General features: G+C 39.9%; 1 protein-coding gene across 1 annotated transcript in view; it reads right to left on the bottom strand.

Moving 5' to 3' along the window:
* Positions 1 to 12,633: 12,633 nt before the first annotated feature.
* The window catches only part of LOC102513259 (charged multivesicular body protein 3), a 54,141-nt gene continuing 50,907 nt past the window's right edge, over positions 12,634 to 15,867 (bottom strand). Inside the window, 3 exon segments of the mRNA XM_032469727.1 lie at positions 12,634 to 13,169; positions 14,247 to 14,316; positions 14,318 to 14,362. Of these exon segments, the coding sequence (XP_032325618.1) occupies positions 13,024 to 13,169; positions 14,247 to 14,316; positions 14,318 to 14,362 (261 nt within the window). The 3' untranslated portion in view covers positions 12,634 to 13,023.

The following is a 15,867-nucleotide window of genomic DNA, read 5'->3' as shown; positions in this document are numbered from 1 at the left end:
ACATTCAGAGACTGAAATTTTTCCAGCACTGGCAACACGTCATCAGACTGAAGAAGCGTGACTGAATCAAGGTAAAGCACCCGCACCTGTGTGGTACACAGTGCTAAACGGAAAGAATACCCAAACACATACGTTCTCAAAAGTACCCAGAATGGGGAAAACATGATCTTCAAAGAAGTGACAGTAACAGCTGACTGAGCAGCAGCGGGAGCCAGCAAAGTAGATGCCACTCTTCCTGCGCCAGAGAACATCCTGAAAAATCAGTCTAGACACAGCAAAACTATTTTCTGTGTTCTTTACGGGCATTTTCAGATAAAAACCAGAGTTTCTTTTCAGGCCCTTGTTGAGGGAACTTTTAAGAATATCCTTAGGAAAGAAAACCCACATCGTGCAAGAAAAAATGGTGTACAAGGGAGGTTGTAAATTCCTGGATGACCTTAAGCAACATAGGAATAAAACAGTATTTTTAGAAGTTTGGATAAATTTCCTGAAAAAGTTAAACATAAAATTAACATTATGATCCAGCAATTCCACTCCTAGATTTATGCTCAAAAGCACTGAAAGCAGGGATTCAAGCAGATTCTGGTCCACTCATACCCACAATAGAATTATTCACAAGAGCCAGAAGGTGGAAACAACCCAGCAGGTGACTGGATGAACAGGATGTGGCATCTACATACAATGGAATACTTCTCAGTCTTAAAAAGGAAAGAAACTCTGACACATGCTACATCATGGATGAATTTTGAAAATATGCTAAGTGAAGTAAGGCAGACACAGAAAGACAAGTACTGTATGATTCCACTCATGAGAATCGTATTCCTAGAAGAGTCAAATTTCATAGTCGGAAAGTAGAATGACGGTTACTGGGGCTGAGAGGAAGAGGAGCTGGAAGTTACTGTTTAATGGATAGAGAGTTTCTTTGTGGGATGATGAAGTTCTGGAGATGGATGCTGGTGATGGTTGTACAACATTGTAAGTGTTCTTACTGCCACTGAATTGTACACTTAAAAATGATTAAAATGGTCAACTTTGTGTTATGTATATTTTAACCAAATAAAAATTAACTCCCAAGTAGGAGGAAGCCTTCGGAGTTGAATGAGAAAATGACATTCTTATTTTTAATTGATTAAAAAGACAGGAAGGAAGGAACAAGTGGGCCTTTTCTAAACACTGGTTTCCCCCACTATTCGAAAGTAGAGATTTCCTGTGAAACCTTTCCTAAGTGTAGAAGTAGGTGCCATAGGACATATGTTGCTCAAGGATGCACAGAATAAATCAAGACAAAGCGCAGGTGCTCACAGACACAGTTCAGAACTACAGCGCCTTCAGGCCGAGGCGCTGAGTGTCGTTTCCTGGGAAGGGGCTCGGTGGCGCCGCTTTCCCTGCTCAGGATGCAGCTCCCTCTGGGACCTGATCACCGCAGAACCAGCGCTGAACGCTGTTTTCACTTTCTGCCTTTTTTTTTTTTTTTTTTTTTTTTAGCAAAAATAGGTACTAATGTGAGTCTTTATTAAAAAGTGAAGTGGTGTAAAGCAAACTTTCAAAAGTAGGGGATACCTGTGCTCCAGTTGCAAGATAAAGATGGTCTGACCAGATTAAAGCCTTGGCTCTGTGCTATTTACAAAAGATACAGTTTGACTATAGGTTAAAAGTAAAATTATAGAAAAGATTATCCTATGCAGACATTAATTATATGAAGGCAAATATGGCTATATTAATACCAAAGTGATTTTAAGATAAGGTTTTAACCAGAGAGAGAACGTTTTCACAATCATAGAAGGATCAACTCAGCAGGAAGCTATAATAATCCTAAGGAGGGTATGCACCTTATAGCAGAGCTTCAGAATAACATGAAGCAAACGTTGACAGAAGAAAACAAATTCCTAATCATAGATGGAGATTCTAACCCACCTTTTTCTGTAATTGGCATAATAAAAACAGAACCAATAAATATATAAAATATTTGAACCTATCAAATTGACCTGAAGCAAATCAACATCAGAACGCTAAAGCCAATGAGTGCAACATACACATTCATTTCAGGTGCATATTGTTCATTTGTCAAGAACAACCATACACTGTCCCCCCAAAAAACTAAATAAATTTCCAAGGATTATATAAGTTGAAATCGTACAGAATATGTTCTTTGATGACAATGGAAACAAAGATAACTTCAAAGTCCTGAAGTGTAGAGAAATTAAGCAACACACTTCTAAGGATCTCACTGAACAAAAAGAAATCAGAATGGAAATGAGATGCTTGGAATTGAACAATAAACATACAACCTTTCAAAAATGGTGGACTTCAGTTACAAATGTGCTTGGGTGGGACTTTGCAACTTTAAGTGTATATATAGCAATATTTCTAAAATGTTTAGTAGAAGCACTTCATCAGTGAAAACATGCACGAGGAAGATTTTTAACTATGGATTCAATTTTTTTAACAGATCTAGGACTGTTCAGACTTTATATTTTTATTATATGTTTTATTTTACGTTAGCTGTGGGCTCGTCATATATGACAACATATGTTCAGGTACGTTCCCTCAATACTTTGTTGGGAGTTTTTATCACAAATGGGTGTTGGTTCCCAGTCAGCCATATGATTGTGAGGGTAAACAACCAAGATTCCTCAGTGTACTGTGTTCCGAGCATTTTCTGGTTACTGCGGTTTGTGTTTTCCCATCCCATGATGTCTACCAAATGCCCATCTCTGTCTGCTGCTTCTGGTGGGAAAAGAGAACGTTACTCTTGAGATGAAACTCAAAATTAATTGCCGACACGAGCGCAAGCCAGTAATGGTCACTGCACGTGAGTTAGGACTTCTCACAACTGACGATCTCAACCATCTTAAAGGATAAGCGAATCAGTGATGCAGCGAAGCAGCATCAGTTAAATACACTGTCATCACAAAGAAAAGAGCCGGGCCAACTGACATTAAAAAACTGCCTGTCACGTGGAAGACCAGATAGAGAAGAGCATACGCCTCCGCCTGCTGACGATCCAGGCTAAGACAAGAAGTCTTTGCGATTAGCTCTTCACATGCAGGTGTTTACAGCAAGTCATGGGAGGTTTCAGCACCTCAAAAGGCGTCCTCGTTTTCACAGTGTGCAAGTCAGCAGGGAGGCAGCAAGTGCTGATGCTGAAGGTGCCAGAGCTTTTAAGCAAGAGCTGCAGATGACATTGGATGAGAAATACTTGCCAGAGCAAAAAGTCAGCGTGGATGAAACCAGCCTGTTCTGGAAGAGTCTGCCAGAACGTGCATGCATTCATCAAGAGTCCAAAAAACTGCCAGGATTCAAGGCATTCGGGGACTGTTCAACACCGCGTTTGGGTGGAAATGTTGCAGGGTTCAAATTAAAGCCTCTTCCTAATCTACCTTTCAGAGAAGGCGGGGCACTGGAGAATGTGAGCAGGCGTACACTTCCCATTTATTGTCACCATAGCAAGAAAGCCTGGCCAAAAGGAGAACTGTTTGAAGACTTAAAAAAAAAACTTTTATTCCACAGGCAAGAGAAAACTGTAGGCAAACAACATCCCATTCAAGGTTCTAATGATCTTAGACAATGCTCCAGGGCGTCTACAGCACATCTGTGACATGCATCCTGATGCAGAGGTTGTGTATTTGCCTCTGAGCACAACCCAAGTCCAAGTGCTAAGCACCACAGCAGCGTGGGAAGGAGTCACACAGCAAGGCATGAATGGCATTTGGAAGAAAGTTTTGGAGACACATGCGAACACACTCAAAGGCTTGACAAAGCTGCTGCTGCTGCTGCTGAAATAATAAGTAACAAGATACTAGTGCTTGGGAAACAGCTAGAATTGGACGTCGATGAAGAGGACATTCACAAGCTGCTCGGCATGGAGACTGAAGGGCTTCCCAATAAAGAGCTGATTGAACTGGAGGAAGAAAAAGTTGAGGCAGAAGCTATATCTGAAGCACAAAGGAAGTTCACAGCAAAGAAACTGGCAAAGGCGTTTGCTACTGTCACCAGCGGCCTACCGATGTTGGAAGAAATGGCTGTCAATTACCAGAGATTGGCAAGACCTGGCAGATACGTGATGCTCCTGCTTGCCATAGAGAAACAGATAATAAAAACTATACCGTCAAGACTGGCTGTCTCCCCGAGGAACACTACGCCTGCTAAACCATCAAGTGTCAGTGTCCCAGTTCCTTCCACCAGCTATTCTCAAGCCTCATCAGAAGAGAGAGATTGACAACCCTGTTGCGTAGCATCCCCCTCATCCAGCAATTAATTTTAGTTCAGTGCTTCAAACATTCTTCAGATCCAGGGTGCTTTCAGCTGTGTATACTAATGGTGAGTACCATACAGCCATTCTGTTTCTCACTTTCAGTGCAGTATTCAGTAAATTACATGATATTCAATACTTCATTGAAGTTGCTTATTGAGGCTTGTGTTAGATGATTTTGCCCAACTATGGGCTAATGTAAGTGTTCTGAGCCCATTTAAGGTGGGCTAGGCTAAGCTATGATGTTCAGGTTTGGTATATTAAATGCATTTTTTGATGTAACTGTATTTTCAATTTATGGGTTTATTGAGACATAACTCCATTGTAAGTAAAGAGAAATCTGTAGATATGATAAAGAGCATTTATGAAAAACTACAGCTAAAATAATATATGATGGTGAAATACTTAGTATTTTCTAAGGGAAGGAATAAATCAATTATATTCATATTCTAAACATATCTACTCAACATACTGGAAGTATAATGAAAAATTATACCAGCATCCAGGAAAAGGTGGCAGGTTAACTTGTTAGCTTGTATATAGAATAAGATGCTTACAGAATGCACCTAGAGAATAATTTAGGAGAAGATGTGCAGCCTTAAAAGATTTATTACAAAACAAAGCAAAAAGGGAATATTTAAGCTAATAATAAGCTTAATCAATCAGTAATCAATAAGCTAATAATGTAATAATAAATCTCAGTATACAAAAGGAATAGATTAATAAAAATAAAAGTTAAAATTAAGAAATGGAAATGATCAACAAGGTCAAAAGCTTTGAAAAATATTAATTAGTAACAGACAAACTTATGACAAGACCGATGAAAAAGCAAAAGCAAAGTGAATATTAGAAATGAAGTGAAAATGTACATATAGTAGAGATTTTTAAAATAAAAGGGAATTCTATTAATGTTATTTTAAAACAAATGAAATGGGCAGCATTCTAGAAAACTAATTATCAAAATTGACTTTGAAAATCTGGATAAATATTAAAATAATTAAATTGTTAATCAAAAATCTCTGCACCATCCATACCGTTTAAAAGGCATCAGGCACAGACAGCTTTACAAGTGAGTTTGAACCAAATTTTAGAAAAGAGACAATTTTTGCAAAAATAGCGAAGAGAATAGAAAACAGATAACTACTCAGTGGATTTTATATGGCTAGTACACTTGATATTAAAATCTGATAAGGGCAGTACAAGAGAAGGAAATTATAGGCCAATATTACTTATATACACACTTGCAAAAAATCCTAGATAAAATATTGGCACATTCAAACCCAGCAGTGTATAAAAAATGGTATGTTATGACAAAAAAAATGTTAACTAAGGAACATGAGGCTAGTTTAATATCAGAATATTTATACATTAACTCACCGTATTAACAGAAGGCAAAAAAAAGTCTAGGTGATTATCTCAAATAGGCATACTTCATTTTACTGTGCTTGGCAGACACTGCATTTTTTACAAATTGAAGGCTTGTGGCAGCCCTGAATTGAGCAAGTCCATCTGAGCTATTTTCCAACAGCATTTGCTCACTTTGTGTCTGTGTCACATTTTGGTAATTCTTGTAATGTTTCAAACTTTTTCCTTATATTTCTTACTGTGACCTCTGATCAGTGGTGATCTTTGATGTTACTGCTACATACAACTCACTGAAGGCTCAGATTTTTTTTAGCAGTATTTTTAAATTAAGGAATGTACTTTTCTTAGACATAATGCTATTGCACACTTAATAGACTACATTATAGTGTAAACATATGCACTGGGAAACCAAAAAAAAATGTGTGACTTGCTTTATTGTGATATTTGCTTTATTGCAGTGGTCTGGGACCGAATGTGCAGTATCTCAAAGGTATGCCTGTACACACACACAAAAAAATCATTTAGTAAATTTCAATATAGATTTATATTTTACTATTTTTTATTATGGTATATGTAACATAAAATGTGCTGTTTTAACCATTTTTATGTGTACAGTTAAGTGGTATTCACAAGTTTGTGTAACCATCACCATTATCCATTTTCAGAATTTTTTGTCACCTCAAACAAAAACTCTGTAACCATTTAGCAACAACTCCTTTTTCTCTCCTACCCCAGCCTCTGATAATCTTTATTTCTGCCTATGAATTTGTGTGTTGTAGATGATTCATGTAAGTGGAATCAAAATATTTATCCTTTTGTGTCTGGCTTACTTCACTAAGCGTAATGCTTTCAAGGTTCATCCATACTGTAACATGTATCAAAACTTTGCTCTTTTATGGGCAAATAATATTCCATTGTTTACATATACCACATTTTGTTAATCCATTCATATGGTGATGGATACTTGAATTGTTTTCACCTTTTGGCTATTGTGAATAATGCTGTTATGAACATGAATGTACAAGTATCTGTTTGAGTCCCTATTCTCAGTCCTTTTGGGAACATATCTTGGAGTGGTAACAAGGTAATTATATATTTAAATTTTTGAGGTACCACCAAACTGTTTTCTACAGTGGCAGTACTGTTTTACACTTGCACCAGCAATGTGTGATGGTTCCAATTTCTCCACATCATCACTAACATATGTTATTTTCCATTTTCTAAAAGTATAGCCCATCCTAGTAGGTGTGAAGTGCTGCCTCGTTGTTGTTTGATTTGCCTGATGATGGTCAGCAAATTTTTATGTGCGTATTAGGTATCTGAGTGTCTTCTTTGGAGAAATGTCTATTCAAGTCCTTTGCCCATTTTTTAACTGGGTTGTTGGTCTTTTAGTTGTTGAGTTGTAAGAGTTATTTATATATTCTGGATATTAAACCATTATCAGATACATTATTTGCAGATATTTTCTTTTATTCTGTGGGTTGTCTTTTCATCCTCTTGATAGTGTCCTTTGATGAAAAAAAATTTTTATTCTTAATTTTAATTATCTAATTCATCTTTTTCTTTTTTGGTTCTGCTTTTTATTTTATATTTAAGAAACCATTGCTAAATCCAGGGTCATGAGATTTGCTCTTATGTTTTCTTCTCTAAGTTTTGTGGTTTAACTCCAATTTAGATTTGATCTATTTTGAGTTAATTTTTGTATGTGGTATAAAGTAAGGGTCAAACTTCATTCATTCATTCATTCATTCAGTCATTTTGAATATAGATACCCGGTTTTCCAGCACCATTTGTTGAAGAAATTGTTCTTTCCCCACTGAATAGTCTTGGCACCGTAGTCAGAAACAATTGACCATAGTTATGAGGGTTTACTTCTAGACTCTCAATCTATTCCATTAGTCTTATATAACAGTCTTATGCCAGTACTGCACTGTTTGATTTCTGTAGCTTTGAATTAAGTTTTGAAATCAAGAAGGACCACAGTCTTCTAACTTGTTCCTTTTCAAGATTGTTTTCAATATTCAGGGTCCTTTTGAATTCCATATGAATTTTAAGGTGGGTTTTTCTGTTTCTGGAAAAAAATGCCATCTGAACTTTGATAGAGATTATTGCATTGAAACTACATGTATTGCTTTGAGTAGTATTGTCATCTTAACAATATTAAGTCCTGTGATCCATGAACTTGAGACATCTTTCCATTTATTGGTGTCTTTTCCCCTCCACTTTATGGAGATATAGCTGACATATAACATTGTGTAAGTTTAAGATGTACAACATGCTGACTTCGTACATTTAGATATTTCAAGATGATTGCCTACTGGTGTCTTCAATTTCTTTCAGCCTTGTTTTCTTGTTTTCAGTGTACAAGTCTTATGCCTCTTTGGTTAAATTTATTCCTAAGTATTTTATGCTGTTTGATGCTATTCAATGTGGAATTATTTTTCTTAATTTTGGGGGGTTGTTCATTGCTAGTGTATAGAAATGCAACTTACTTTTTTTTAATGGATTTTTGCATCCTGAAACTGATGAATTTGTTTATCTGCTCTTAAGAGGGAGAGAGAGAGAGAGAGAGAGAGAGGGAGTGTGTTTGTGTGTGTGTGTAATCTTTAGAATTTTCAACATATAAGATTACGTCATCTATGAGTAGGGATAATTTTACATCTTCCTTTTCAATCTGGGTACCTTTAATTTCTTTTCCTGCCTAATTGCTCTGGCTAGAACTTGCAGTTCCATGTTGAATAAAAGTCAGGCATTCTTGTCTTGTTTGCAATCTTTTTTTTCTTTTCTGCCTATGCTCTTAAATTAAAATAAATCTAAACAGTTCTGCCCATGCCCCCTTCCCTGCATTTTCCTGACACACTTTTTTACCCATTCTAGACAATTAGGAAGGCTATTTCTCAGAAGAACTAGCTTGGGTCCATTTTGCACTTTGTAATCCCTCAGACTTCCCTCCCTACCTCCAGCTGTCAGTTTCTCACCTTACCATCTCCTTTGATTTTTATTGTCTTGTTAAACAACAATTCTTCTTTTTCTCTAGGGCCCAAGACTGGGAGTTTGGCTGGTTGACTGGTTGGTTGATTTCTAAAGGAAAAACTAAGTTTGATCATTTAATAAGTGTGTTGTGTATGGAAGATGCCAGAGGAGTCACCTAGTTCAGATATTAAGAGTAACTGGGCTCAGTGAAATCAGTAGTAACTTTTTTTCTTTTTCTTTTTTTTTAAGTCCCTCATCACCTCAATAGTAATAAACAGGAATGGATGCTTACTGTGAACCAGGCACTTTATTGAGCACTTTTTCATGTTGCATTGCAATCTTGCAATAACTTAATGAAGCAGCTGCCATTATTTCCTCTTTTAGAGATGAGGACATGCAGATAAACACAAACACACACACACACACACACACACACACACATACTCACAAGATATACATGTAAGAGACTGTATGGTATTCTTCTTTCTCTGATTGACATATTTCACTTAGCATAATGCCATCAAAGGCCATCCATGTCATCACAAATGGCAAGATTGCATTCCTTTTTATGGCTTAATAACATTCCATTATCTATATACCACAATTTCTGTATCCATTCATCCATCAATGAACATTTAGGTTGTTTCCATATCTTGGCTATTGTAAATAATGCTGCAGTGAACATGGGGGTGCACATAGCTTTTTGAGTTAGTGTCTTAATTTTCTTCAAATACCGAGAAGTAGCACTGCCATATCATATAGTAGTTCTATTCTTAATTTTTTTGAGGACTCTCCATGTTTTCCATAGTGGCTACACCAATTTGCATTCCTGCCAACACTGCACAAGGGTTTTCTCTGTATCTTTGCAACAAGTTTTATTTCTTGTCTTTTTTTATAATAGCCACTCTACAGGTGTGAGGTGATCTCATTGTAGTTTTGTGTTTTCCTAATGATTAATGATGTTGAGCATCTTTTCATGTACCCGTTGACCATCTGTATGCTTTCTTTGGAAAAATGTCTTTTCAGGTCTTCTACTCATTTTAAATCAGATTGCTTCTTTTTTTGCTATTGAGTTGCATGGGTTCTTTATATTGGATATTAACCCCTAATCAGACACATGATTTGCAACTGTTTTTCTCCTATTCAGTAGGAAGCTCTTATTTTGTTGATGGTTTCCTTTGCTGTGCGAAGCTTTTTAGCTTGATGTAGTCCCACTTGTTTGTTTTTGTTGATTTTACTTTTTGTATCAGATTCAGAACATCATGGCCAAGACCTATGTCAAGGAACTTAACCACCTATGTTTCCTTCTAGGAGTTTTATGGTTTCAGGTCTTACATTTAACTCTTCAATCCATTTTGAGTTAATTTGTGTATATGATATAAGAAAGTGGTCCAGTTTCATTCTTTTGCATGTGGCTGTGCAGGTTTTCGCAAAACCATTTATTGAAGAGACCATTTTTCCCTCCTTGTGTATTCATGGCTTGATTGTGATCTTAACTTTCAAAACCTCTCAGTTTTTCATGTTGAGTGTGCTATTAGCTGTGCATTTTTTTGTATTATGTTCTGGGTTATGTTGAAGCAGTTCCCTTCCGTTCCTAGTTTACTGAGTGTTTTCCATCCTGAAAGAGTTTTGTATTTTGCCAAATGTCTTTTCTGCATAAATTGAGATGATTATGTGGTTTTCTTCCTTCATTCTTTTTACTGTGGTTTGTTACTTTGATTTTCATATTCCATTCCTGGGGTAAGTCTCACTTGGTCATGGCATATAATCCTATTCAGATTTCCAACTCTTCAGTTTTGGTAGTTTGTTTCTAGGGATTTTTCCATTTCACTTAGGTTATCCAATTTGTTGGCATATAGTTGTTCATATTATTTTTTCTTTCTTTTAACTTTTAAATTGAAGTATATACTTAGTTCATAGTGTGTCAGTTTCTGGTGTACAGCATAATGTTTCAGTCATACATATACATACATATATTCTTTTGCATGTTCTTTTTCATTAAAGGTTACTATAAGATATTGAATATAGTTCCCTGTGCTGTACAAAAGAAACTTGTTTATTTTATACATAGTAGCTAATATTTACAAACCTCAAACTCCCAGCTTACCCCTTCCCACCCCTTTACCCCTAGTGACCATAAGTTTATGATGCCTGTGGATATTATTTTCTTAAAATCCTTCTCTGTAAAGCTGGTAGTAATGTTCCATCTGATTTTAGTAACTTGAGTCTTACCACTCCTCCTTCCCCTCCCTCTCCGCTCCCTTTTAGTCAATCTAGCTAAAGATGAGTTTTGTTGATCTTTCATAAAACCATCTTTTGGTTCTGTTGATTTTCTCTAGTGTTTTTCTGTTTCAAATTTCATTGATTTCCACTCTCAATTTTTAGCTTCTTCCTTCTAGCTTTGGGTTCAGTTTGCTTTTCTTTCTCTAGTTGCTTAAGATGTACTTACTGGTAGTTGACTTGGGGTATTTTTCTTTTACAATGTAGGCATTTACAGCTGCAAATCTTCCTCAGAGCACTATTTTTGCTGCATCCTGTATGTTCTGGCATGTTGTCTTTACAAAACCCAAAACACTGACATCATCAAATGCTGAGGATGTGGAGCAAGAGGAAGTCTCATCATTGCTGGCGGGAATGCAAAACGACAGAGCCACCCTGGAAGACAGTTTGTCAGTGTTTTACAAAACTAGACGCACTCTTACCATACGATCCAGCAGCTGTGCTCCATGGTATTCCCCTAAATGAGCTGAAACACGTGTCCACCCAAAGACCTGCACACAGACATGCACAGCTTTATTCCTAACTGCCAAAACTTCGCAGTGACCAAGATGTCCTTCAGAAAGTGAATCGATAGTGTAGCGCATGCCGACAATGGAGTATCATTCAGCGCTAAAAGGAAATGAGCTGTCAAGCCAGGAAAAGACATGGAGGAAACTTACACGCACACTACTAAGAGTAAGCAAACAGTATGAAAGGGCTACATACTCTACGATTCCAGGAATAAATGTACTTCTGTGGCGAGATGTCAATACGTACAAGTGAGAAACTGGGCGTGTGTCAGGGAAAGAGGTATACATGGGAATCCAACAGTTTCTGCTCGCTTGTGCTCTGAACCTAAAACTTCCCTAAAAATAATGTTTACTTAAGAAACAAACTGTGTCCTGAAGATGAAGTGAGGAGTAACAGGATGGTCCAATGGATTCAAGATTCCCATTTTGCAGGATGAGCCTAGAAGTCCCTCACTGTAGCAACATCTGACACATCAGGGTTTCTCTATACAATCTACAAAAACCAACCTGTGAGGGAGCGGCTGGGTGATTTTCCTACCTGGTTAGTTTAGGGCAACAAGACTTGGACCAGAGGGACGTGGGCTGAACCCCAGTTCTGCCAGTTCATGACTGTGATTCAGGATGTGTCACTTCAGCAAGCTGGACTGTTCTCCTAATTGGTGAAGATAATAATCACATATGTTAAATGACTTTGTAAAGTGTCAAAAACATACAAATATGAATTGTTACTGCTGAATTATTTAAAAACGTAACTTGGAAATGTGCGAGCACTGTTTATAATGCATGACCACACCCTGGCTCTCACCGGTCAGCTCCTGGCTCTGAGAAAGCACTGGCGTGTATGCCCATGGCTCATGCACCCAAAGCAAGCGGCTCAGCGCAGGGAAGGCAGTCAGACGGTGAGAGAGTCCGAATCTCACCGCCGTCTGCAATTTGCAGGAAGGAAAGCTACGGATGCACACTCACCCGCCTCAGGACGTACACAATACAGCCCTCCAGCCGACAAGACAAGGGCGCACAATTCCCAAGCGTCCTTTTGGTTACACAGACGACAAAAAGCAGAGGAGTGGCTCGCACACCACATCTGTGAAGGCTGGGCTGCAGCGCCCACAGAGCAGAAGCCCCTTCTGCTGAGCTTCCAAGTCCCATAATGCCTTGCTGCCGCACGTCTTCTCTTTCAAAGGCCAACATACGAAGTAATTTGGGACAGCAAACACCATGAAAGTCCATTGTGCCTGACAATCTACAATGAGACCATGTGTTAAAGCAGAAATTTATTAAAATCCATTTATATAGTGTTTTACAGGCAAAAAAAAGAAAAAATGTACAGAGTCCTCAAAATTCAGGCAATCAATTCGGAAGAGCTTCGCAAGAAGACAGGTTTCTTTGCCCTCACCCAGAAAAAGATACTTCTGTATGTGCTCCTGGAAAGGGTGCATTTATTACACTGCCTCTCAAGCACAGTCCTACCGAGATCCCCAAGCCTCCGCAGAGAGCGACGAGAGATGAGCAGAGCCCGCTCTTCGGGGCGCGGCGCCCCCCCACCCCACCCCCGGGAGGTGTAGTGTGACAGCGCGGCAGGGCCGGGGCCCGACCGGCGTGGGGGGCCCAGCGCCCCGGGTGCCCCGGCTCCCGGTGGCAGCCCTAGCTGCGCAGCGTGGCCAGGCGGGACTGCATGGCCTCCAAGGCCTCTTCCTCCTCCTCCTCCTCCTCCGACGCGGCCATGGCCCCCGGCAGCTCGGGCTCCGGGAGGGCGTCGGGCACTTTACTGGGGGCTTTGCCCAGGGCGCCTGCAAAGAGACGGCACACAGATCAGCGAGGCGGTCCCTCATCCCCCTTGCCTTTCACACCTGGTCAGTCTGACAGGAAAGAAAAGGGGCGATGAAAGGCCGTGGAGTTCTGCTCACTGCGACGCACGTGCCAACACCAGCTTCTAACGACACCAACGTCATATGACTAAGAATTCAGACTTTAAAAATCTGGGTTCTCAAGCTCTTGATCCGAATTCCTAAACACCACTGAGTACTTAATTTTCAAGATTTATGAAGATGTTAAATATTCTCTCTCAGTAAAACTCAATTGTTTCCAAATCTTCATAAACTGTTTTTCTGGAGTAAGTAGTCATCTTTTTCCCAAAAGTTTAAAACATATAAATAAACAAGAGTTAAATCTTGTCAGTTTAATTTTTTATTAAACAGAAAATTCAGAAGTAAAAAAGTTTAAAACCTCATTACCCATCACTCAGAGATAACTACTGCTTTTCTTTATCCCCCTTTCAGAATTTTTCTGTTGGTATGTTTTTTAAAACAAAAGTCTGTATTTCAGTAACAGTGCTTTCTTCACATAATATATTGGGAACATCTTTCCACGTCAATAAATACCTTTCTGTGTTATCTATCTTAACTATGAGGTATTCCATTATAATAGGTGTAACATAATTAACTCAACCAATATTCTATTATTGGGCATTCAGCTTGTTTCAAACTTTTCGATATCATAAATAATGCTACTACGGACATCCTCGAGTTAACTCTTTCAGTACATCCTTAATTGCTAGGGTAACCTCCCAGAAGCCACGCTCAGGTCAAGAGTTTCAGACAGTTACTGCCGAACTGCCAGGAAAGCCTGTACCACGTTAAGCTCCCAACAGCAATGTGTGAGAGCAAAAAGTCAGTCTATCTCTGCATTTTTTAAAAGATGGTTATAGACACCATCCTTATTTTTTCAAGTAATAACTTGATAATCTAAAATAAGAAATGTAGAAGTATGGGAGTTACAGCCTAAAGAAAAAGCTAGCAGTTAATTTTGTGAACGTGGGAAGAACCACCGTAAGAGGAGGAGAGAAAGAGGAAGATCTCAGGTCATACCTGCTGTGATTTCAAACAGAATTTTGTCAATTTCCATTTCTGCTGCTTCCTCCATTTCTTCCTGATCGTCCGATGCTCTCAAAAGTGTCCTCTAACATCTCTTCTATGATCCCAGCCTAAACACAGAATAAACCACGTCACTTCCCGCAACGGTTCAATCTGTTCCCAGCAGACACACCTATGGGTCCAGCACCAGCCGAGCTCTGGTGGCCCAAGTCGAGTCCAACCTTTCAAGTGCTGACCCGCAGACAGCTGGCCACAGGAAGCACTGGGTGCCGTCCACCCTCTTTGCAGGAAGGCAAAAGGCCAAAGAGACACTGCTCTCCAAATTTCGCACCAAGGTTGGAGAGGGGCCTCCAGCAGCAGAGCTTCACAAAGTAACTCGGATGATAATGGCAGTGCACAGGGAACAACTTGCTGGGATGAGAGTGTGCTGTCTTAGGAAGCATTTACCTGAACATCGCGAATCTATGAGTGCAGGAGTTGAAACACAGTCTGAAAGTTGGCTGGAGTAGGTAGGCACTATGATGACAAATACCAAGAGCCCGGGGGGCTCCAGGAAACCCCGAAAAGAGCTGTCCAAGTCATAGCTGATTGCACAGGGTCAGTCTGGTGGGTCTGGCAAGGATGAATCAATTCACCAAAGCCTGAGATAACTGACAAGACTGCATTTCTGGACCAGAAAGGCAATGCCCACACTGTCCACTGGGAGCCCGGTGCCTGGCAGCCTCCTCTGTTCTCAAGGTCACACAGCGCCACTACAGGCACAAGAAGAACGCTCCCTAACACCGGCCAACACAAGCAGGCCCTGCAGTCTTCCTGGCTGAGCAGTGTCATATGAGTAGAAGGTCACAGGTGGCAGTTCCGGCCCTGGCTCCCCTGCACTCAGGCAGGGTAGGGCTCTCACTGACCGTGCTGATGGCACCAGATTTAACGCAGGCCCTCTCCTCTCCTGCCTGCCTTTTGGGTCAGACCACTCAAGTGACTCTCAATGACATGACTCTGGCCAGCACCACATTCTGCCCATTCTCAGACCAAAATGGACAAATAAATACAGTCACTTTCAAGGTCACATATGGAGCCCTCTGGCCTGGGTGAATGGATGTCATCTTGGTGCTGGAGGCTACTGTAGAAGAGGGTCCATACATACTAAGCAGGTTAGAAGAGCCTACAGGAACCCGGACTTGAACAGCCCTCCACAGCTTGGAGGCACAAGTGGCCATTCATTTATCCAATTCATTCATCCAACCAGCAGCCATTTGCCAGTGCCCGCTCTGTGCGGCACAGCAGGCTAGGTCTGGAGACAAACGGAGTGACTAAGATCATGTCCCGGCCCTCGACGAGCCAGGGCCCCCTCGAGGTTTCAGTCTGAACCGGGGGATGCATCCCCGGATAAGTTCAGGGAATGTTTACTGTCTACCACATGCAGGCCCTCCTCCACATTTGTATTATGTTCAGGATTCAGGAACTTTTTTGAAAAAGATCCCGCATACCAAAAAAACAAAGGCTTCCCCCCTCAGACCCTGGAGGCTGCAAGAGTCAGAGTGAGCAGGCCTGAAGTCACTCCAAGAACTGCCCAGTAAGCCGGTCCTAGATGGCAGGTACCAAACTCGGGGGATGG

Source organism: Camelus ferus, chromosome 28 (genome assembly GCF_009834535.1).
Source record: "Camelus ferus isolate YT-003-E chromosome 28, BCGSAC_Cfer_1.0, whole genome shotgun sequence".
NCBI classification, from domain to species: Eukaryota; Metazoa; Chordata; class Mammalia; order Artiodactyla; family Camelidae; genus Camelus; species Camelus ferus.
This window is presented reverse-complemented; position numbering and strand designations above follow the sequence as displayed.